This window comes from Melospiza melodia, chromosome 5 (assembly GCF_035770615.1).
Source record: "Melospiza melodia melodia isolate bMelMel2 chromosome 5, bMelMel2.pri, whole genome shotgun sequence".
NCBI lineage: Eukaryota > Metazoa > Chordata > Aves > Passeriformes > Passerellidae > Melospiza > Melospiza melodia.
Window position 1 is genome coordinate 90,907,142 of NC_086198.1, and position 23,605 is coordinate 90,930,746.

At 52.3% G+C, this 23,605-nt stretch overlaps 1 protein-coding gene across 1 annotated transcript; it reads left to right on the plus strand.

The window, feature by feature from the left end:
• Window positions 1-679: 679 nt before the first annotated feature.
• Window positions 680-22,902, plus strand: LOC134419146 (shootin-1-like). The gene is made up of 14 exons (XM_063158109.1): window positions 680-719; window positions 1,279-1,337; window positions 1,933-1,993; window positions 2,207-2,301; window positions 2,403-2,529; window positions 8,188-8,264; window positions 9,129-9,210; window positions 15,342-15,436; window positions 16,200-16,364; window positions 19,530-19,644; window positions 20,561-20,669; window positions 20,812-20,861; window positions 21,693-21,803; window positions 22,835-22,902. Exons 1-14 carry the CDS (start codon window positions 680-682, stop codon window positions 22,900-22,902), a joined length of 1,254 nt encoding a protein of 417 aa, XP_063014179.1.
• Window positions 22,903-23,605: the final 703 nt, after the last annotated feature.

The window sequence follows — 23,605 nt, forward strand, 5'->3', positions numbered from 1 at the left end:
GCGGCAGCCCCTGACCCCACTCCGAGCTCCCCAAAATCCCATAATTCTGTGTTTTAGGGGAAAACTCCTCTTTCCTACAGTTGGATCCCCTTTCCTAAAATCAGTAAAAATCTCTTTGTTTTTATCAATGACTAAACAACCGTGGTCACCAAACCCTTCCATGCTCTGATGTTTCCTTCCATGGCCATGGAATTCCCACCCCTGGGAACCCTTGGAGTGGCAGCCCCTGACCCCAATCCAAGCTCCCCAAAACCCCATAATTCTGTGTTTTAGGGGAAAACTCCTCTTTCCTACAGTTGGATCCCCCTTCCTAAAATCAGTAAAAATCTCTTTGTTTTATTGGTGAATAAACCACCGTGGTCACCAAACCTTTCCGATGTTTCCTTCCACGGCCATGGAATTCCCACCCCTGGGAACCCCTGGAGTGGCAGCTCCTGACCCCACCCCAAACTGCAGCTCCCCAAAACCCCATAATTCTGTGTTTTAGGGGAAAACTCGCCATGGAAAATCCCAACATCTTGCTGTGGGTTTCGCTTCCCCTCCTTGGGATCGGGCCTCTCGCGAGGAGGGAGGGGAGAGGGAGGGGAGGGAGGTTTCACTTCCCTGTGGCGGGAACGAGGAGGCAGCGCCGGGGAAAGGGAGGCACCCCAAAATCTCGGGGGTTTGGGGGGCCCCAGGCATGGCCTGGATTGGGGACGGAGTCGGGGGACACCTCACGGGTAAGGGGGAACCTCGTGGAGGATTTTTTGGAGGGTCGCCAGTGAGGTTTGGGGGCTGTGGGGGATTTTCCCTCCTCAAGACTGGGGGGTCACCAGTGGGGTTTGGGGGGCTGGGATTTGGGGTCTGGGGGGGGATTTTCCCTTCTCAAAATTGGGGATTTTTGAGGGGTCACCGGTGGGGTTTGGGGTCTGGGGGTGATTTTCCCTTCTCAAGATTGGGGATTTTCGGAGCATCATGAGTGGGGTTTGGGGGCTGGGATTTGGGACCTGGGAGGGATTTTCCCTCCTCAGGATTGGGGGATTGGCTGGGGAGAGGGTCCTGTCCTGGGAAAAGGGGTTGGGATTCAGATTCCCGAGCACGTTCCCCATCGGATCAGGGATTGTGGGACCAGTCCAGGGGGAGCCGGGGACCCTGGGGACAAGAGATGTCCCCAGTGCCACACTGGGGATTCCAGGGCTGTGTCCCAGTCTGCAGAGGGGACACTCAGGGGTGCAGGGACCGTCCTGTCCCCCACTGTCACCCCTGGTGTCACCACACTCCTGGCTCGGGTCCCTGCAGCCATCATGGAGTCCGGGAGCAGCGAGGAGGAGGAGGAGGAAGAGGCAGCTCTTGGACAGGTATGGCTTCCAGGCTCATTTTCCCTCTTCCAGGCTCCTCTTGCTTTGGATTCCCCCTTGCTGATCCCATAAATTGGGGGGATGAAGGAGGGGTGCCCCGTGCCCAGATTCCAGGGGTGACACGGGCACAGCGTCCCTGGCACTGAGGGTGTCCAGGTGGCTCAGTGTTCACCAATGGAATGCCAATGGAATACCAATGGAATGGTGATGGAATGTCAATGGAATGCCAATGGAATGCCAATGGAATGCCAATGGAATGCCAATGGAATACCCTGGCAGTGCCCCATGGAATGCTGATAGAATGCCCTGCTGGGGCCTGGAATGTCGTGCCAATGGAATTCTGTGCCAATGCGGTGCCAGTGCCAAACAGCCCTGCTCCAATGGAACACCATGCCAATGGAATTCCCCACCAAGGGCCATCCCATCCCAACAAAATTCCTTCCCAACCAAATTCCATCCCGAGGGCCATTCCGTTCCGTGACAAATGCCACGCTGTGCCAACACGGTGACATTTGCCACGGCCGTGCCAATGGAACTCCATGCCAACGGAATTCCATGCCAACCCAGAGCTTCATTCCCGTTTTTCCTACCACAGCACTCGTCCCTGGATCCAGTGCCAGATGACACCGAAACTCGGCTGGCCCAGCTGGAGCAAGGTGGGCCCTGTCCCCTCCTGTTGTCCCATCCCCGTGTCCCATCCCAACGTCCCATCCCAGTGTCCCATTCCCATGTCCCCAATGTCCCTGGCACCTCCCTGTGTTAAATCCCCACCCTGGCTCGGTGCCAGCCCCGCTCCTGGGTGCCCTGGCGGGGCTCTGGGCACGCTGGTGGCACCTGACCCCCGGTGTCCCCGCCGGTGTCACCCTCAGCGTCGCAGGCGCTGCTGGCCGAGCTGGCGGCACTGGACACCGAGGTGGAGCTGGAGCAGCAGAGCCGACAGCGAGCCCAGGCCTTCAGTGCCCAGGTGAGGATGGGGACAGGTCCCCAAAATTGTCCCTTCGTGGGTACCCTTGGGACACACTGGGGGAACCCTAATTCTGGGATTCTGCAATTCTGGTGGAGCAGGAGAACGCCCGGCTGGAGAGGATCAGCCCGGCCAGGAGCCCCAAAGGGACCCTTGAGGTGGCCCCAGAGGAGGTGACAACCACAGGGGTGGCCCTGGAGGAGCCACCCACCCCTGCCCAGCTCCCAGGTGAGACTGAGGTGTCCCATCCCATCCCATCCCATCCCATCCCATCCCATCCCATCCCATTTCCTCACCATCTCATTTTATCCCATCCCATCCCATTTCATCCAAATTCCATCTCACCCCAAATCATCCCTATCCCTTCCCATGCCAATTCTGTTCCATCCATCATCCATCATCCATCCATCCATCATCCATCCATCCATCCATCCATCCATCCATCATCCATCATCCATCCATCCATCCATCCATCATCCATCCATCCATCCATCCATCATCCATCCATCCATCCATCATCCATCATCCATCCATCATCCATCCATCATCCATCCATCCATCCATCCATCCATCCATCCATCCATCCATCCATCCATCATCCATCCATCCATCCATCCATCCATCCATCATCCGTCCATCCATCCATCATCCATCATCCATCCATCCATCATCCATCCATCCATCATCCATCCATCCATCCATCATCCATCCATCCATCATCCATCCATCCATCCATCCATCCATCCATCCATCCATCCATCCATCCATCATCCATCCATCCATCATCCATCCATCCATCCATCATCCATCCATCCATCATCCATCCATCCATCATCCATCCATCATCCATCCATCCATCATCCATCCATCCATCATCCATCCATCGTGCATCCATCCATCATTCCATCCATCATCCATCCATCCATCCATCATCCATCCATCCATCCATCCATCCATCCATCCATCCATCCATCCATCCATCATCCATCATCCATCCATCATCCATCCATCCATCCATCCATCCATCCATCCATCCATCCATCCATCCATCATCCATCCATCCATCCATCCATCATCCATCCATCCATCCATCCATCCATCCATCCATCCATCCATCCATCATCCATCATCCATCCATCATCCATCCATCCATCCATCCATCCATCCATCATCCATCCATCCATCCATCATCCATCCATCCATCATCCATCCATCCATCCATCATCCATCCATCATCCATCCATCCATCCATCATCCATCCATCATCCATCCATCATCCATCCATCATCCATCCATCATCCATCCATCCATCCATCCATCCATCCATCCATCCATCCATCATCCATCCATCCATCCATCCATCCATCCATCCATCATCCATCCATCATCCATCCATCCATCCATCCATCCATCATCCATCATCCATCCATCCATCCATCCATCCATCCATCCATCCATCCATCCATCCATCATCCATCATCCATCCATCCATCCATCCATCCATCCATCCATCCATCATCCACCCATCATCCATCCATCCATCCATCATCCATCCATCATCCATCCATCCATCCATCCATCATCCATCCATCATCCATCCATGCATCATCCATCCATCCATCCATCATCCATCCATCCATCATCCATCCATCATCCATCCATCCATCCATCCATCATCCATCCATCATCCATCCATCCATCCATCATCCACCCATCATCCATCCATCCATCCATCCATCCATCCATCCATCATCCATCCATCCATCCATCCATCCATCCATCCATCCATCCATCATCCATCCCATCCCATCCGTCCACCCCATCCCTGCCCCGCTGTCCCCTCCCAATGTCCCCAAATCCCAGCCCGTCCCCACACCGACCTTTGGCGCCGTTCCCACGTCCTGTTTTGCGTCAAATCAACTGAAAGCGACACCAAAACCCAACCGCAGTCGCTGACACCGCTCGCGCTTCCCCTTTCCCATCCTCCTTTCCCAAGGTGCCGCTTCTGGCTCTCGGCAGCCTCTGGGGACCTCGTGGGAACATCCCAAATTCCCTGATCCGTCCCCAGTGATGCCGAATTTTGCCCCAAAAGGCGAGAATAACTGCTTAAGAGACTCAACTTAAGTCAGATAAGCAGGAGGTATTTTATTGCGACGCATCGGAGAAATCACAAAATGGATTTCTGAGTTTCCCATAACAGAAGCAAGCTTTTATACAGTTTTGGATATAAGATTGCATCAGATCATATACATAATCATATCTTTGCATGAATATTCATATGGGGCGTGGTGTAGGCGGAGCGTGGGCGGGGACACCTCTTTTGAGGATCATCTTGGTGGTCGTTCCGGTTGCCTTCATCATGGGCTGGGGTCTCCTGATGAGTCTTCCTCCTTAAACTTTTGAACTCCTCTCCTAATTTGGTCAATTCCCGGTGTACTTGGCTTGGTCTCTATGGCTTGGCAAAGTTTTTAGGGTCAGTTTGACACTGTTGGCTCTGAACATGCTTAGCCCATCAGTTCCCCTATCCCTATCTCTTTCTTATCATTGTGTTTCATGCTTTAGCTGATTTATTGCTTTATGTGTTTCCTAATGCTATGCTTTCTTCAAATGCCTCACATTCTATGTTTTAACTCATTATTTCTTAAAGGCTATCTGTTTTGGGGCTTCACCAGGATGATCTTTGGGGAGTGTTTGGGGTGTCCCAGGGATGCCACCCCGTTGTCACGCCTCATTCCCGCTGGATCCCATTGCAGACACAGATTCCAGTCGGGATACTGGGGACAGAGCTGGGATGGGGTGACAAGGGGGGCTCAGCTCTGGGAGGCTGCACTGCCCTTTTTTCCCTCTTCCCCACTCTTTTTCTCCCCCTTTTCCCACCCTTCAATTCCCCCTTTCCCAACCTTTCTCCCCCCCCCCCATTTCCCACTTTTAATCTCCCTTTCCCACTTCTCATTCCCTCCATTTCCCACCCCCCTTTCCCCCTTTTTTCCCATTTCCCACTCCTCATTCCCCATTTCCCACCCCCTTTCCCCTTTTCCCCCTTTTCCCCGCTTTTTTCCCCTATTTTCCCCCTTTCCCACTCCTCATTTTCCCCTTTCCCCCCTTTTCCGTCTCTCCCACCTCTCATTCCCTCCCTTTCCCACCCTTTCCCCTTTCCCCCATTCCTACCCCAATTTCCCATCCCTCAATTCTTCCTTTCCCAACCTTTTCCCCCTCATTTCCCATTCCTCATTCCTCCCTATTTTCCACCCCTCAATTCCCCCATTCCTAATCTTTCCCCCCCATTTCCCACTTTTTATCTCCCTTTCCCACTCCTCATTCCCCCCATTTCCCAATCCCCTTTACCCCCTTTTCTCCCACCCTTTTCCCCCTTTCCCACCTCTCATTCCCTCCCTTTCCCACCCATTCCCTCCCTTTCAATTCCCCCATTCCCAGCCTTTTTCCCCCTCATTTCCCACTTTTTCTCTCTCTCTCCCACTCCTTATTCCCCACTTTTCCCAACCCTCATTTCATCCTCTTCCACTTTCCCTATTTTTCCCTTCTTCCCCTTCTTCCCCTTTTTCCCCTTTTCCTCATTTTCCCCCTTTCCCACCTCTCATTCCCTCCCTTTCCCACCCTGTTTCCCCTTTCCCTCATTCCCACCCCAATTTCCCACCTCTCAATTCCCCCTTTCCTAATCTTTTTCTCCTCCATTTCCCTCTTTTTCTCTCCCTTTCCCACTCCTCATTCCCCCCCATTTCCCACCCCCTTTTCCCCCCTTTCCCACTTCTCATTCCCTCCCCTTCCCACCCTCTTTCCTCCATTCCCACCCCAACTTCCCACCCCTCAATTTCTCTTTTCCTAATCTTTCCCTCCCCATTTCCCACTTTTTATCTCCCTTTCCCATTCCTCATTCCCACCCTCCTTTTCCCCCTTTCCCCCTTTCCCACCTCTCATTCCCTCCCTTTCCCACCCATTCCCTCCCTTTCAATTCCCCCATTCCCAGCCTTTTTCCCCCTCATTTCCCACTTTTTCTCTCTCTTTCCCACTCCTTATTCCCCACTTTTCCCACTCCTCATTTCATCCTTTCCCACTTTCCCCGTTTTTCCCTTCTTCCCCTTCTTCCCCTTCTCATTTTCCCCCTTTCCCACCTCTCATTCCCTCCCTTTCCCACCCTGTTTCCCCTTTCCCCCATTCCCACCCCAATTTCCAACCTCTCAATTCCCCCTTTCCTAATCTTTTTCTCCCCCATTTCCCTCTTTTTCTCTCCCTTTCCCACTTCTCATTCCCTCTCATTCCCACCCTCTTTCCTCCATTCCCACCCCAATTTCCCACCCCTCAATTTCCCTTTTCCTAATCTTTCCCTCCCCATTTCCCACTTTTTATCTCCCTTTCCCATTCCTCATTCCCATCCTCCTTTTCCCCCTTTCCCACCTCTCATTCCCTCCCTTTCCCACCCATTTCCTACTTTTCAATTCCCCCATTCCCAACCTTTCCCCCCTCATTTCCCACTTTTTCTCTCTCTCTCCCACTCCTTATTCCCCCCTTTTCCCACTCCTCATTTCATCCTTTTCCACTTTCCCTGTTTTTCCCTTCTTCCCCTTTTTCCCCTTTTCCTCATTTTCCCCCTTTCCCACGTCTCATTCCCTCCCTTTCCCACCCTGTTTCCCCTTTCCCCCATTCCACTACAATTTCCCACCTCTCAATTCCCCCTTTCCCAATCTTTCCTCCCTCCATTTCCCACTTTTTATCTCCCTTTCCCATTCCTCACTCCCACCCTCCTTTTCCCCCTTTTCCCCCTTTCCCACTTCTCATTCCCTCTCCTTCCCACCCTCTTTCCTCCATTCCCACCCCAATTTCCCGCCCCTCAATTTCCCTTTCCTAATCTTTCCCTCCCCATTTCCCACTTTTTATCTCCCTTTCCCATTCCTCATTCCCACCCTCCTTTTTCCCCTTTCCCACCTCTCATTCCCTCCCTTTCCCCCCCTCTTTCCCTCATTCCCACCCCAATTTCCCACCTCTCAATTCCCCCTTTCCCAATCTTTTCTCCCTCCATTCTCCACTTTTTATCTCCCCACTTCTGATTCCTCCCATTTCCCCTTTCCCCACTTTTCCCATTTTCCCCCCTTTTTCCCCCTTTCCCACCTTTTCCCCCTTTCCCACCTTTTTTCCCTTTCCCCTTCTTTTCCCCCTTTCCCCCCCCTTTCCCCACTTTTGTCCCTCTTTTCTCCTTTTTCCCCCTTTCCCATTCCTCATTCCCACCCACCTTTTCCCCCTTTTCCCCCTTTCCCACCTCTCATTCCCTCCCTTTCCCACCCATTTCCTACCTTTCAATTCCCCCATTCCCAACCTTTTCCCCTCTCATTTCCCACTTTTTCTCTCTCTTTCCCACTCCTTATTCCCCCCTTTTCCCACTCCTCATTTCATCTTTTTCTACTTTCCCCGTTTTTCCCTTCTTCCCCTTTTTCCCCTTTTCCTCATTTTCCCCCTTTCCCACCTCTCATTCCCTCCCTTTCCCACCCTGTTTCCCCTTTCCCCCATTCCCACCCCAATTTCCCACCTCTCAATTCCCCCTTTCCTAATCTTTTTCTCCCCCATTTCCCCCTTTTTCCCCCCCTTTCCCATCTCTCATTCCCTCCCTTTCCCCCCCTCTTTCCCCCATTCCCACCCCAATTTCCCTCAATTCCCCCTTTCCCAATCTTTTCTCCCTCCATTCCCCACTTTTTATCTCCCCACTTCTGATTCCTCCCATTTCCCCTTTCCCCCATTTCCCCCTTTCCCCACTTTTCCCATTTTTCCCCCCTTTTCCCCCTTTCCCACCTTTTTTCCCTTTCCCCCTTTCCCCCCTTTTTCCCCCTTTTCTCCTTTTTCCCCATTTCCCATTCCTCATTCCCACTTTTCCCCCAGCTCCACAGGAAGATCTCTCCCAGCTCCTGGAACAGCACCGGGTCCTCCAGGCACAGCTGCAGCACCTGCACACCCAGGTACCCCAAAATCACCCCAAACCCCCCTTTCCAAATTGGGGATTTTTGGGATTTTTTTGGATTTTTTTGGGATTAAGCCCCCCCAACGTCCCAGAGCTCAGGGCGGGATTTTTCACTGATTTTACGCAGATTTTCGTTAATTTCTCACTGATTTCTCAGACGCTTTTTGCGGATTTTTTGCACTTTTTTCATAGATTTTCTCCCAAATTTTTGCTGATTTTTTAACAGATTTTTGCTGATTTTTTCATTGATTTTTCATGGATTTTTCACGATTTTTCTCCCATATTTTTCACAGATTTTTTCCTAAATTTTTCACTAAATTTTTGTGGACTTCTCCTGGATTTTTTTCACAGATTTTCTCCTGGATTTCTTCTGGATTTTTCACGAATTCTTCACATATTTCTCCCGGATTTTCTCCCAGATTTTTCACTGATTTTTCACTGATTTTTTTCCCATTTTTCCCCCTGATTTCCCTCAGATTTCTCACCGAGTTTTCAGGGATTTGTCACAGATTTTCTCCCAGATTTCTCTTGGTTTTCTTCCTGATTATTCACAGATTTTTCATGACGCTTTCACAGATTTTTGAGGATCTGTCACAGATTTTTCTCCCGGATTTTCTCCCAGATTTTTCACTAATTTTTTCACTGATCTTTTCCCCATTTTCCCCCCCGTATTTCTCCCAGATTTTTCACTGAGTTTTCACAGATTTGTCACACATTTTCTCCCCGATTTCTCCCTGATTACTCACGGATTTTTCATGACATTTTCACAGTTGTTTTGAAGATTTTTCACTTCTTTTCTCCCGGATTTTCTCCCGGATATTTCCCGGATTTCTCACATATTTTCCTGTATTTTCCCACACAGCTGGAGCTGGAGCGGGAGGAGCAGCAGCGCCTGCGGGCAGCCCTGGCCGCCAGCCAGAGGGCACTGAGGTCCTTCAAGAGAGGTCAGCAGGGTCCCCATGTCCCCTCCAGTGCCACCAGTGCCACCAAACCAACGGCCCCAGTGCCCGTGGTGGCACAACCTTCATCTCCCCCTTTTCCCCTCCTTTTTCTCCTTTTTTTCCCACTTTTTCCCACCCTTCTTCCCTCCCTTTCCCATCCCTTTTCCACCCCTATTTCCCACCCCACTTCCCACCTTCTCCCCCTTTTCCCACCATTTTCCCTTCCTTTCCCACTCTTTCCCTCCACCTCGTTTTCCTTTCACTTCTCGCCCTTTCCCCCCTCATTTCTCAAACCTTTCCCACATTTTTTTCCGCTTTCCCCCCCCTTTTCCTCCCCCATTTCCACCTGTTTTCTGCCCTTCCCCTCCCTTTTTTCCCCGCCCCCCATTCCCCCCTTTCCCACCCCTCATTTCCTCCCTTCCCCACTTTTCCCTCCCCCATTTCCCAAACTTTCCCCATCCTTTTCCCACCTTATCACGCCCCATTTCCCCCCTTTTCCACTCTTTTTTTAACATTTTCCCCCTTCTTCCCTGCCTTTTCTTCCCCCACTTCCCACCCCTCATTTCCTCTTTCCCACCTTTCCTTCCCCAATTTTCCTACACTTTTCTGACCCTTTTCACCCCCATTTCCCACCCCTTTTTACCCACCCCTTTCCCGCCCTTTCCCCTCCCATTTCCCAAATCTTTTCCCCTTTTTCCCACCCTTTTTAACCTTTTCCTTCTCCTTTCCTGCCTTCTCTTCCTCCATTTCCCACCCGTTTCCCGCTCCTTTTCCCCCCATTTCCCACCCCTTTTTCCCATCCTTTTTCCCACCCTTTTCCTTCCACATTTTCTCAAACCTTTCCCACACTTTTCTTCCACTTTCTCCCCTTTTCCTTCCACATTTTACACCTTTTTTTCTGCCCTTCCCCCGCTTTTTTTCCCCCATTTCCCACCCCTCGTTTTCCCCCTTTTCCCTCCCCCTTTTTTCTACACTTTTCTGACCCTTTTCCCCCCCATTTCCCACCTCCTTTTTCCATCCCTTTTTCCCCCATTTCCCACCTTTTTTACCCACCCCTTTCCCCTCCCACTTCCCAAATCTTTTCCCACCCTTTTTTAACCTTTCCCCTCTCCTTTCCTGCCTTTTCTTCCCCCATTTCCCACACTTCTTCCATCCCTTTTTCCCTGATTTCCCACCCCTCATCTCACCTTTCCCTCCCCGTGTTCCCACCCCTTTTTTTCCCTCCATTACCCACCCCTTTTTCCCATCCTTTTTCCCACCCTTTTCCCTCCCATTTCCCAAATCTTTTCCCCTTTTTCCCACCCCTTTTTCCCACCCTTTTCCTTCCCGTTTCTCAAACCTTTCCCACACTTTTCCTCCACTTTCTCCCCTTTTCCTTCCACATTTTCCACCTTTTTTCTGCCCTTCCCCCCCTTTTTTTCCCCCATTTCCCACCTCTCGTTTTCCCCCCTTTCCCTCCCCCTTTTTCCTACCCTTTTCTGACCCTTCCCCCCCCCATTTCCCACCTCCTTTTTCCATCCCTTTTTTCCCCATTTCCCACCTTTTTTACCCACCCCTTTCCCCTCCCACTTCCCAAATCTTTTCCCACCCTTTTTTAACCTTTCCCCTCTCCTTTCCTGCCTTTTCCTCCCCCATTTCCCACACTTTTTCCATCCCTTTTCCCCTGATTTCCCACCCCTCATTTCCCCCTTTCTCACCTTTCCCTCCCCGTGTTCCCACCCCTTTTCCCCTCCATTTCCCACCCTTTCCCATCCTTTTTCCCACCCTTTTCCCTCCCATTTCCCAAATCTTTTCCCCTTTTTCCCACCCTTTTTAACCTTTTCCTTCTCCTTTCCTGCCTTCTCTTCCTCCATTTCCCACCCGTTTCCGCTCCTTTTCCCCCCAATTCCCACCCCTTTTTCCCACCCTTTTCCTTCCCGTTTCTCAAACCTTTCCCACACTTTTCTTCCACTTTCTCCCCTTTTCCTTCCACATTTTCCACCTTTTTTCTGCCCTTCCCCCCCTTTTTTCCCCCATTTCCCACCCCTCGTTTTCCCCCCTTTCCCTCCCCCTTTTTTCTACACTTTTCTGACCCTTTTCCCTCCCATTTCCCATCTCTTTTTTACATCCCTTTTTTCCCCCATTTCCCACCTTTTTTACCCACCTCTTTTCCCTCCCACTTCCCAAATCTTTTCCCACCCTTTTTTAACCTTTCCCCTCTCCTTTCCTGCCTTTTCTTCCCCCATTTCCCACACTTCTTCCATCCCTTTTTCCCTGATTTCCCACCCCTCATCTCACCTTTCCCTCCCCGTGTTCCCACCCCTTTTTTTCCCTCCATTTCCCACCCTTTCCTATCCTTTTTCCCACCATTTTCCCTCCCATTTCCCAAATCTTTTCCCCTATTTCCCACCCCTTTTTCCCACCCTTTTCCTTCCCATTTCTCAAACCTTTCCCACACTTTTCCTCCACTTTCTCCCCTTTTCCTTCCACATTTTCCACCTTTTTTCTGCCCTTCTCCCCTTTTTTCCCCCATTTCCCTTCCCTCGTTTCCCCCCTTTTCCTCCCCCTTTTTCCTACACTTTTCTGACCCTTTTCCCTCCCATTTCCCATCTCCTTTTTCCATCCCTTTTTTCCCCCATTTCCCACCTTTTTTACCCACCCCTTTCCCCTCCCACTTCCCAAATCTTTTCCCACCCTTTTTTAACCTTTCCCCTCTCCTTTCCTGCCTTTTCTTCCCCCATTTCCCACCCCTTTTTCCATCCCTTTTTCCCTGATTTCCCACCCCTCATCTCACCTTTCCCTCCCGTGTTCCCACCCCTTTTTTTCCCTCCATTTCCCACCCCTTTTTCCCATCCTTTTTCCCACCCTTTTCCCTCCCCATTTCCCAAATCTTTTCCCCTGTTTCCCACCCCTTTTTCCCATCCTTTTCCTTCCCGTTTCTCAAACCTTTCACACACTTTTCTTCCACTTTCTCCCCTTTTCCTTCCACATTTTCCACCTTTTTTCTGCCCTTCCCCCGCTTTTTTTCCCCCATTTCCCACCCCTCGTTTCCCCCCTTTCCCTCCCCCTTTTTCCTACACTTTTCTGACCCTTTCCCCCCCCATTTCCCACCTCCTTTTTACATCCCTTTTTTCCCTTTTTCCCCCATTTCCCACCTTTTTTACCCACCCCTTTCCCCTCCCACTTCCCAAATCTTTTCCCACCCTTTTTTAACCTTTCCCCTCTCCTTTCCTGCCTTTTCTTCCCCCATTTCCCACACTTTTTCCATCCCTTTTTCCCTGATTTCCCACCCCTCATTTCCCCCTTTCTCACCTTTCCCTCCCCTTTTTCCCACCCCTTTTTTTCCCTCCATTACCCACCCCTTTTTCCCATCCTTTTTCCCACCCTTTTCCCTCCCATTTCCCAAATCTTTTCCCCTTTTTCCCACCCCTTTTTCCCACCCTTTTCCTTCCCGTTTCTCAAACCTTTCCCACACTTTTCTTCCACTTTCTCCCCTTTTCCTTCCACATTTTCCTCCATTTTTCTGCCCTTCCCCCGCTTTTTTCCCCCATTTCCCACCCCTCGTTTCCCCCCTTTCCCTCCCCCTTTTTCCTACACTTTTCTGACCCTTTTCCCCCCCATTTCCCATCTCCTTTTTCCATCCCTTTTTTCCCCCATTTCCCACCTTTTTTACCCACCCCTTTCCCCTCCCACTTCCCAAATCTTTTCCCACCCTTTTTTAACCTTTCCCCTCTCCTTTCCTGCCTTTTCTTCCCCCATTTCCCACCCCTTTTCCCATCCCTTTTTCCCTGATTTCCCACCCCTCATTTCCCCCTTTCCCACCTTTCCCTCCCCATTTTCCCACCCCTTTTTCTCCCTCCATTTCCCACCCTTTCCTATCCTTTCCCCCACCCTTTTCCCTCCCATTTCCCAAATCTTTTCCCCTATTTCCCACCCCTTTTTCCCATCCTTTTTCCCACCCTTTTCCTTCCCGTTTCTCAAACCTTTCCCACACTTTTCCTCCACTTTCTCCCCTTTTCCTTCCACATTTTCCACCTTTTTTCTGCCCTTCCCCCCCTTTTTTTCCCCCATTTCCCACCCCTCGTTTCCCCCCTTTCCCTCCCCCTTTTTTCTACACTTTTCTGACCCTTTTCCCTCCCATTTCCCATCTCCTTTTTCCATCCCTTTTTTCCCCCATTTCCCACCTTTTTTACCCACCCCTTTCCCCTCCCACTTCCCAAATCTTTTCCCACCCTTTTTTAACCTTTCCCCTCTCCTTTCCTGCCTTTTCTTCCCCCATTTCCCACACTTTTCCCATCCCTTTTCCCCTGATTTCCCACCCCTCATTTCCCCCTTTCTCACCTTTCCCTCCCCGTGTTCCCACCCCTTTTTCCCTCCACTTCCCACCCTTTCCTATCCTTTTCCCCACCCTTTTCCCTCCCATTTCCCAAATCTTTTCCCTTTTTCCCCACCCTTTTTAACCTTTTCCTTCTCCTTTCCTGCCTTTTCTTCCTCCATTTCCCACCCGTTTTCCACTCCTTTTCCCCCCATTTCCCACCCCTTTTTCCCATCCTTTTTCCCACCCTTTTCCTTCCCGTTTCTCAAACTTTTTCCACACTTTTCTTCCACTTTCTCCCCTTTTCCTTCCACATTTTCCTCCATTTTTCTGCCCTTCCCCCCCCTTTTTCCCCCATTTCCCACCTCTCGTTTCCCCCCTTTTCCTCCCCCTTTTTCCTACACTTTTCTGACCCTTTTCCCTCCCATTTCCCATCTCCTTTTTCCATCCCTTTTTCCCCCATTTCCCACCTTTTTTACCCACCCCTTTCCCCTCCCACTTCCCAAATCTTTTCCCACCCTTTTTTAACCTTTCCCCTCTCCTTTCCTGCCTTTTCTTCCCCCATTTCCCACCCCTTTTTCCATCCCTTTTTCCCTGATTTCCCACCCCTCATCTCACCTTTCCCTCCCCGTGTTCCCACTCCTTTTTTTCCCTCCATTTCCCACCCCTTTTTCCCATCCTTTTTCCCCACCCTTTTCCCTCCCATTTCCCAAATCTTTTCCCCTTTTTCCCACCCCTTTTTCCCACCCTTTTCCTTCCCGTTTCTCAAACCTTTCCCACACTTTTCCTCCACTTTCTCCCCTTTTCCTTCCACATTTTCCACCTTTTTTCTGCCCTTCCCCCGCTTTTTTTCCCCCATTTCCCACCCCTCGTTTCCCCCCTTTCCCTCCCCCTTTTTCCTACCCTTTTCTGACCCTTTCCCCCCCCATTTCCCATCTCCTTTTTCCATCCCTTTTTTCCCCCATTTCCCACCTTTTTTACCCACCCCTTTCCCCTCCCACTTCCCAAATCTTTTCCCACCCTTTTTTAACCTTTCCCCTCTCCTTTCCTGCCTTTTCTTCCCCCATTTCCCACCCCTTTTCCCATCCCTTTTTCCCTGATTTCCCACACTTTTTCCATCCCTTTTTCCCTGATTTCCCACCCCTCATTTCCCCCTTTCTCACCTTTCCCTCCCCGTTTTCCCACCCCTTTTTTTCCCTCCATTTCCCACCCTTTCCTACCCTTTTCCCCTCCCTTTTCCCTCCCATTTCCCAAATCTTTTCCCCTATTTCCCACCCCTTTTTCCCATCCTTTTCCTTCCCATTTCTCAAACCTTTCCCACACTTTTCCTCCACTTTCTCCCCTTTTCCTTCCACATTTTCCACCTTTTTTCTGCCCTTCTCCCCTTTTTTCCCCCATTTCCCATCCCTCGTTTCCCCCCTTTTCCTCCCCCTTTTTCCTACACTTTTCTGACCCTTTTCCCCCCCATTTCCCATCTCCTTTTTCCATCCCTTTTTCCCCCATTTCCCACCTTTGTTACCCACCCCTTTCCCCTCCCACTTCCCAAATCTTTTCCCACCCTTTTTTTAACCTTTCCCCTCTCCTTTCCTGCCTTTTCCCCCCCCATTTCCCACACTTTTTCCATCCCTTTTTCCCTGATTTCCCACCCCTCATTTCCCCCTTTCCCACCTTTCCCTCCCCATTTTCCCACCCCTTTTTTTCCCTCCATTTCCCACCCTTTCCTACCCTTTTCCCCTCCCTTTTCCCTCCCATTTCCCAAATCTTTTCCCCTTTTTCTTTCCCACCCCTTTTTCCCACCCTTTTCTGCCCTTTCCCCGGTGCCACCCCGCTGTCCCCGCAGTGTCCCAGATTGTCACCCAGGATTACTGCCAGGCCCTGGAGCAGCTGGAGCTGGAGCAGGACCTGCGCTGCCACGCCGAGGCCTTCGCCCACCAGGTGCCACCAAGGCCTTGGGGACACCGCTGGGGGTGGCACGGAGGTGGCAGTGGGGTCACCCATCCCGAGGGAATGGGGTGATGCCATCGGGATGGGACAATCCCTGGATTCTCCCACTTTGGTTTCCTGGGATGGAGCCACCAGCCCCTCCAGAAGGTGACACTGAGGGGTTGGGGACACCGCTGGGGGTGGCACAGAGGTGACAATGGGGTGGCCCAGCACATCCCTGGCACCCATCCCGATGGAATGGGACGATCCCAAAGGAATGGGACAATCCCTGGATTCACCCACTGTGGTTTCCTGGGATGGAGCCACCAGCCCCTCCAGAAGATGACACTGAGGTGACACTGAGGGGTTGGGGACACAGCTGGGGGTGGCACAGAGGTGACAATGGGGTGTCCCAGCACATCCCTGGCACCCATCCCGAGGGAATGGGGTGATCCCATTGGGATGGGACAATCCCTGGATTCTCCCACTTTGGTTTCCTGGGATGGAGCCACCAGCCCCTCCAGAAGGGGACACTGAGGGGTTGGGGACACCACTGAGGGTGGCACAGAGGTGACAATGGGGTGGCCCAGCACATCCCTGGCACCCATCCTGATGGAATGGGACGATCCCAAAGGAAAGGGATGATCCCAGGATTCTCCCACTGTGCTTTTCCTGCACGGAGCCAGCTGGGATTCACTGCCAGCCCCTCCAGGGGATGACACCGAGGTGGGTGACACACAAGGAGGTGACACTGAGGTGACACCTGTGCTCCCAGATGCTGGTCCAGCAGAAGGAGGCGAAGCGCCAGAGCTCCATCCTGCTGAGGAGCGTCGCGCCCGATTCCCAAATCCTGGAAGCGTTCCAGGAACTGGAAAAACTCAGCCGGGAGCTGGAGGAGACGCGGCAGGAACGGCGCCAGCGGGTGAGGGAACGTCCCCAAGCTTGGGGACATTGCAGGGAGGGGACAGCGGGGTCCAGATCCCACACCTCCATTCCCATTATTCCATGGAGCGCTGCTTTTCCATGGATTTCCCTCCATGGATTTCCCTCCATGGATTTCCTTCCATGTATTTCTATCCATGGATTCCTCACCATGGATTTCCCACCATGGATTTCCCACCATGGATTTCTATCCATGGATTCCTCACCATGGATTTCCCACCATGGATCTCCCACCATGGATTTCCTTACACAGATTTCCCACCATGGATCTCCCTCCATGGATTTCCATCCATGGATTTCCCACCATGGATCTCCTTCCATGGATTTCCCACCGTGGAATTCCATCCCTGGATTTCCTTCCATGGATTTCCATGCAGGGATTTCCCATCACAGATTTTCCTCTATGCATTTCTTTCCACAGATTTCCCACCATTAATTTCCTCACATGAATTTCCCACCATGGATTTCCCACCATGGATTTTCCTCCATGGATTTCCTTCCATGGATTTCCATCCATGGATTTCCCTCTGTGGATTTCCCATCATGGATTTTCCTCCATGGATTTCCCTCCATGGATTTCTTTCCATGGGTCTCCCACCATGGATCTCCTTCCCTGGATTTCCCACCATGGATCTACTTCCATGGATTTCCTTCCACGGATTTCCATCCCTGGATCTCTCTCCATGGATTCCTATCCATGGATTTCCCTCCATGTATTTGCTTCCATGGATTTCCCTCCATGGATTTTCTTCCATGGATTTCCCTCCGTGGATTTCCCTCCATGGATTTCCCTCCCTGGATTTCCCTCCATGGATTTCTTTCCATGGATCTCCCACCATGGATCTCCTTCCATGGATTTCCCACCATGCATTTCCCTCCATGGATTTCCTTCCATGGATTTCCCACCATGGATATCCATCCCTGGATTTCCACCATGGATTTCCATCCAAGGATCTCTTTCCATGGATTTCCCACCTTGGATTTCTCCCCATGGGTTTCCCTCTATGGATTTCCTTCCAGGGATTTCCTACCATGGATTTCCCTCCATGCATTTCCATCCATGGATTTTCCACCATGGATCTCCTTCCATGGATTTCCCACTGTGGAATTCCATCCCTGGATTTCCTTCCATGGATTTCCATCCAGGGATTTCCCATCACAGATTTTCCTCTATGGATTTCTTTCCACAGATTTCCCACCATTAATTTCCTCACATGAATTTCCCACCATGGATTTTCCCACCATAGATTTCCCTCCATGGATTTCCCATCATCGATTTTCCTCCATGGATTTCCCTCCATGGATTTCCCTCCATGGATTTCCCTCCATGGATTTCTTTCCATGGATCTCCCACCATGGATCTCCTTCCCTGGATTTCCCACCATGGATCTACTTCCATGGATTTCCTTCCACAGATTTCCATCCCTGGATCTCTCTCCATGAATTCCCATCCATGGATTTCCCGCCATGGATTTGCTTCCATGGATTTTCTTCCACAGATTTCCTTCCATGGACTTCCCACCATGGATTGCCTTCCACTGATTTCCTTCCACGGATTTCCATCCTTGGATTTCCCTCCATGGATTTCCCTCCATGGATTTCTTTCCATGGATCTCCCACCATGGATCTCCTTCCATGGATTTTCTCTCATGGATCTCCCTCCATGCATTTCGGTCCATGGATTTCCATCCAAGGATCTCCTTCCATGGATTTCCCACCTTGGATTTCTCCCCATGGGTTTCCCTCTATGGATTTCCTTCCAGGAATTTCCCTCCATGGATTTCCCTCCGTGGATTTCTTTCCATGGATTTCCACCATGGATTTCCACCATGGATCTCCTTCCATGGATTTCCCTCCATGGATTTCCCACCATGGACTTCCTTCCATGGATTTCTTTCCACGGAATTCCATCCCTGGATTTCCTCCCATGGATTTCTCACCATGGATTTCCTTCCATGAATTTTCCTTCCATGGATTACCCTCCATGGATTTCCCTCCATGCATTTCCTTCCATGGATTTCCCTCTGTGGATTTCCATCCATGGATTTCCCTCCATGAATCCATGGATGGAATCCCAGGAATTTCCATCCATGGATTTCCCTCCATGGATTTTCCTCCATGGATTTCCCTCCATGGATTTCCCTCCATGGATTTGCCTCCATGGATTTTCCTCTGTGGATTTCCCTCCGTGGATTTCCCTCCATGGATTTCCCTCCATGGATTTCCCTCCATGGATTTCCCTCCATGGATTTCCTTCCATGGATTTCCCACCATGGATTTACTTCCATGGATTTTCTTCCACAGATTTCCTTCCATGGACTTCCCACCATGGATTTCCCTCCATGGATTTCCACCATGGATTTCCATCCAAGGATCTCCTTCCATGATTTCCCACCTTGGATTTCTCCCCATGGATTTCCCTCTGTGGATTTCTTTCCATGGATTTCCACCATGGATCTCCCACCATGGATCTCCTTCCATGGATTTCCCTCCATGGATTTCCCTCCCTGGATTTCCCTCATGGATTTCCTTCCATGGATTTCCCTACATGGATTTCCCTCCATGGATTTCCTTCCATTGATTTCCCTCTGTGGATTTCCCTCCGTGGATTTCCCTCTGTGGATTTCCCTCCATGGATTTTCCTCCATGGATTTCCCTCTGTGGATTTCCCTCCATGGATTTCCTTCCATGGATTTTCCTCCGTGGATTTCCCTCTGTGGATTTCCATCCATGGATTTCCTTCCATGGATTTCCCTCCATGAATCCATGGATGGAATCCCAGGAATTTCCTCCATGGATTTCCCTCTGTGGATTTCCCTCCGTGGATTTCCCTCCCTGCATTTCCCTCCCTGGATTTCCCTCTGTGGATTTCCCTCCGTGGATTTCCCTCCATGGATTTCCCTCCCTGGATTTCCCTCCATGGATTTCCCTCCGTGGATTTCCCTCCATGGATTTCCCTCCCTGGATTTCCCTCTGTGGATTTCCCTCCCTGGATTTCCCTCCATGGACTTCCCAAGGTGTTGATGGAGCCTCACCCCACAGCGAGGGCAGATTTGCCCTAAAACCCGCCGGGAGTTTTTCCCCAAATTCCCAATTTTAGGGTGGGGGAAGGGTCGCCGTCCTTGGGGTTTTCCCGGATCCCGGAATTCCCGTATTCCCACAGGAGGAGGAGCTGCAGCAGGAGCGGGAGGAGCTGCAGCGGGCGCGGGAAGCGCTGGAGGAGGAGCGGGAGCAGAAACGGGAGCTGAGGGAGAGGCTGGAAGGGCTGGAGAAGGAAGGTGGGAATTTCCACATGGAATTCCAGAGGGTTCCATGGGATTCCAGAGGGATTCCAGAGAATTCCAAAGAATTCCAGGGGGGATTCCAGAGGATTCCAGGGGGGATTAAAAAATTCCAGGGGGGTTTTAGAGGATTCCAGGAAAAATCCAGGGGGATTCCAGATGGATTCCAAAGAATTCCAGGGGGGATTCCATGGGGGGATTAAAAAAATTCCAGGGGGGTTTTAGAGGATTCCAGGAAAAATCCAGGGGGATTCCAGATGGATTCCAAAGAATTCCAGGGGGGATTCCCAGAGGATTCCAGGGGGGATTAAAAAAATTCCAGGGGGGTTTTAGAGGATTCCAGGAAAAATCCAGGGGGATTCCAGATGGATTCCAAAGAATTCTAGAGGGATTTTAGAGGATTTCAGAAGGATTCCAGACAGTTCCAGGGGGATTTTAGAGGATTCCAGATTATTCCAGAGGGGATTCCAGGAGCATTCCAGAAGATTCCGAGGGGATTCTGGACTGATTCCAAAGAATCCCAGAGGTTTCCAGGAGATTCCAGAGGAATCTCAGGAGCATTCCAAAGGGATTCCAGAAGATTCCAAGGGGGATTCCAGGAGGGATTTCAGGGGGATTCCAAAGGGATTCCAGAAGATTCCAGGGGGGATTCCGGGAGGGATTTCAGGGGGATTCCAAAGGGATTCCAGAAGATTCCAAAGGGATTCCAGAACATTCCAGGGGGATTCCAAAGAATTCCAGAAGATTCCAGGGGGCATTCCAGAAAATTCCAGAGGAATTCCAGACAGACGCCAGGGGGATTTCAGAGGGTTCCAGACAATTCCAGAGGAATTCCAGACAGACGCCAGGGGGATTTCAGAGGGTTCCAGACAATTCCAGAGGGATCCCCAATCCCGATGCCGCCTCATTCCAGTGGGATCCCTCCGGGAGCAGCTGGCGCAGCAGCCGCCACCCCAGAGCCACCCCGAGGTGCCACCGCCGCCACCGCTGCCACCGCCCGCTGCCACCACCGTCCCCGCCGAGTAGGTGACACATCCCGGCAGCTTTTCCGGCCAACATTCCGGAACATTCCCAGAAAACCGCTGTCCCCAAGAGGGGAGGGGATGGGGTGACAGATGTGTCACATCCTGTCCCCTCCGGTGTCACCTCCTGTCCCCCCCACAGCCCCCTGGCCGCCCTCAGGCAGAGGAAGGTGCGGAAAAACCCGGAGCAAAGTGAGTCCTGAGGGGTGGGGACATCGGGAATGTCCCCAGGGTGGGGACATCAGGGGTGTCCCCAGAGTGTCACCGAGGCGGGGACACTGGGAATGTCCCCAAAGTGTCCCCAGGGTGCGGACATCGGGAATGTCCCCAGGGTGGGGACAGCAGGAGTGTCCCCAAAGTGTCAGCAGGGGGGGAGTGCGGACATCAGGAGTGTCACCAGGGTGGGGACATCGGGAATGTCACCAGGGTGGGGACATTGGGAATGTCACCAGGGTGGGGACATCAGGAGTGTCACCAGGGTGGGGACATCGGGAATGTCACCAGGGTGGGGACATCAGGGGTGTCCCCAGAGTGTCACCAAGGCGGGGACACTGGGAATGTCCCCAAAGTGTCCCCAGGGTGCGGACATTGGGAATGTCACCAGGGTGAGGATGGGGACATCAGGAATGTCACCAGGGTGAGGAGGGGGACATCAGGAGTGTCCCCAAAGCATCACCAGGGCAGGGGTGGGGACATTGGGAGTGTCCCCAAAGTGTCCCCAGAACAGGCGCTGCTCCAGGGGTCCCCGAGCTCCACTGCGAGTGATCCGGGGACAGGGTGGCACAGCCAGGGAGGTGACAGCTCCACCCTCAGTGTGACCCGAGTGGTGTCCCCAGCATGGGGAGGTGACAGCTCCACCCTCAGTGTGACCCGAGTGGTGTCCCCAGCACGGGGAGGTGACAGCTCCACCCTCAATGTGACCCCGGCCCTGTCCCCAGCACGGGGAGGTGACACGGTGCCACCCTCAGTGTGACCCGAGTGGTGTCCCCAGCACGGGGAGGTGACACGGTGCCACCCCAGCAGGTGACGCGGGGACCGAGGACGTCCGTGCCCGGGCTGTGCAGGAGATGCTGGAGCGGATCCGCACCGGGATCGTCCTGCGGCCGGCCAGGGCCAGGCCACCCCCCGTGCCAGGTGACAACAGGGACAACGGGCTGGCAGGCCTGGCATTCCCGGGGTCAGGAATTCCCGGGATTGAGCCATTCCCAGGTCAGGAATTCCCGGGATTGAGCCATTCCCAGGATTGAGCCATTCCCGGGTCAGGAATTCCTGGGATTGAGCCATTCCCAGGATTGAGCCATTCCCGGGTCAGGAATTCCCAGGATTGAGCCATTCCCAGGACTGAGCCATTCCCAGGTCAGGAATTCCTGGATTGAGCCATTCCCGGGTCAGGAATTCCCGGGATTGAGCCATTCCCAGGATTGAGCCATTCCCAGGATTGAGCCATTCCCGGGTCAGGAATTCCCGGGATTGAGCCATTCCCGGGGTCAGGAATTCCCAGGTCAAGAAATCCCGGGATTGAGCCATTCCCAGGATTGAGCCATTCCCAGGATTGAGCCATTCCCAGGTCAGGAATTCCCGGGACTGAGCCATTCCCAGGATTGAGCCATTCCCAGGTCAGGAATTCCTGGGATTGAGCCATTCCCAGGACTGAGCCATTCCCGGGTCAGGAATTCCTGGATTGAGCCATTCCCGGGATTGAGCCATTCCCAGGTCAGGAATTCCCGGGATTGAGCCATTCCCGGGATTGAGCCATTCCCGGGGTCAGGAATTCCCGGGATTGAGCCATTCCCGGGGTCAGGAATTCCCAGGACTGAGCCATTCCCAGGTCAGGAATTCCCAGGATTGAGCCATTCCCGGGATTGAGCCATTCCCAGGTCAAGAATTCCCGGGATTGAGCCATTCCCAGGATTGAGCCATTCCTGGGTCAGGAATTCCCGGAGTCAGGAATTCCCAGGATTGAGCCATTCCCGGGGTCAGGAATTCCCAGGATTGAGCCATTCCCAGGACTGAGCCATTCCCAGGGTCAGGAATTCCTGGATTGAGCCATTCCCAGGATTGAGCCATTCCCAGGATTGAGCCATTCCTGGATTGAGCCATTCCCAGGTCAGGAATTCCCGGGACTGAGCCATTCCCGGATTGAGCCATTCCCGGTTTCCTGGCAGGACTCCGTGGCCAGCAAGAGGAGGAGCGCAGCGCTGGAGCTCCAGGGGATCCTGGTGGGCAGCGCTGATCCCTCCGTGTCCCCTCAGTGTCCCCTCAGTGTCCTCACTCTGTCCCCATGGCGTCCCTTTGGTGTCCCCATGCTGTCCCCGTGCTGTCCCCTCAGTGTCCCCATGGTGTCCCCATGATGTTCCCCTTGATGTCCTTTTGATCCCCACGATGTCCCCTCAGGGTCCCCTCCATGCCCTGATGATGCCCCCTCGGTGTCCCTCGCTGTCCCCATGGTGTTCCCTTGATGTCCCTTTGATGTCCCCACCCTGTCTCCTTGATGTCCCCCCAGTGTCCCCTCGATGTCCCTGTGGTGTCTCCTTGGTGTCCCCATGATGTCCCCTTTGTGTCCCTTTGATGTCTCCTGGATATCCCTCCCCTCCGTGTCCCCTCGATGTCCCCGTGGTGTCCCCATGGTGTTGACACGGTCTCCCTGCAGTGCCCCAATTCTTTCCTTGTGGTGTCCCCTTATGTCCCCTTTGTGTCCCTTTTGTGGCCCTTGATGTCCCCTCAGTGTCCCCTTGATGTCCCCTCAGTGTCCCCTTGATGTCTTCTTGATGTCCCTCTGGTGTCTGTTTGATGTTCCTCTGGTGTCCCCATGCTGTCCCCATGATGTCCCTGTGGGGACCCTTTAGATGTCCCCTTTGTATACCCACGGTGTTGCCACGCTGTCCCTGCAGTGTCCCCACGATGTCCCCTTTGTGTCCCCTTGCTGTCCCTGCAGT

Bases quoted from the DNA above. Each gene is read 5' to 3' on its own strand.
- LOC134419146 (XM_063158109.1), top strand. From the start codon at position 680: ATGGCCTGGATTGGGGACGGAGTCGGGGGACACCTCACGG. The intron at 2,302-2,402 runs GTGAGGATGGGG...CTGGTGGAGCAG, and splicing joins CCCAGGCCTTCAGTGCCCAG to GAGAACGCCCGGCTGGAGAG. The intron at 19,645-20,560 runs GTGGGAATTTCC...GCCTCATTCCAG, and splicing joins GGAAGGGCTGGAGAAGGAAG to TGGGATCCCTCCGGGAGCAG.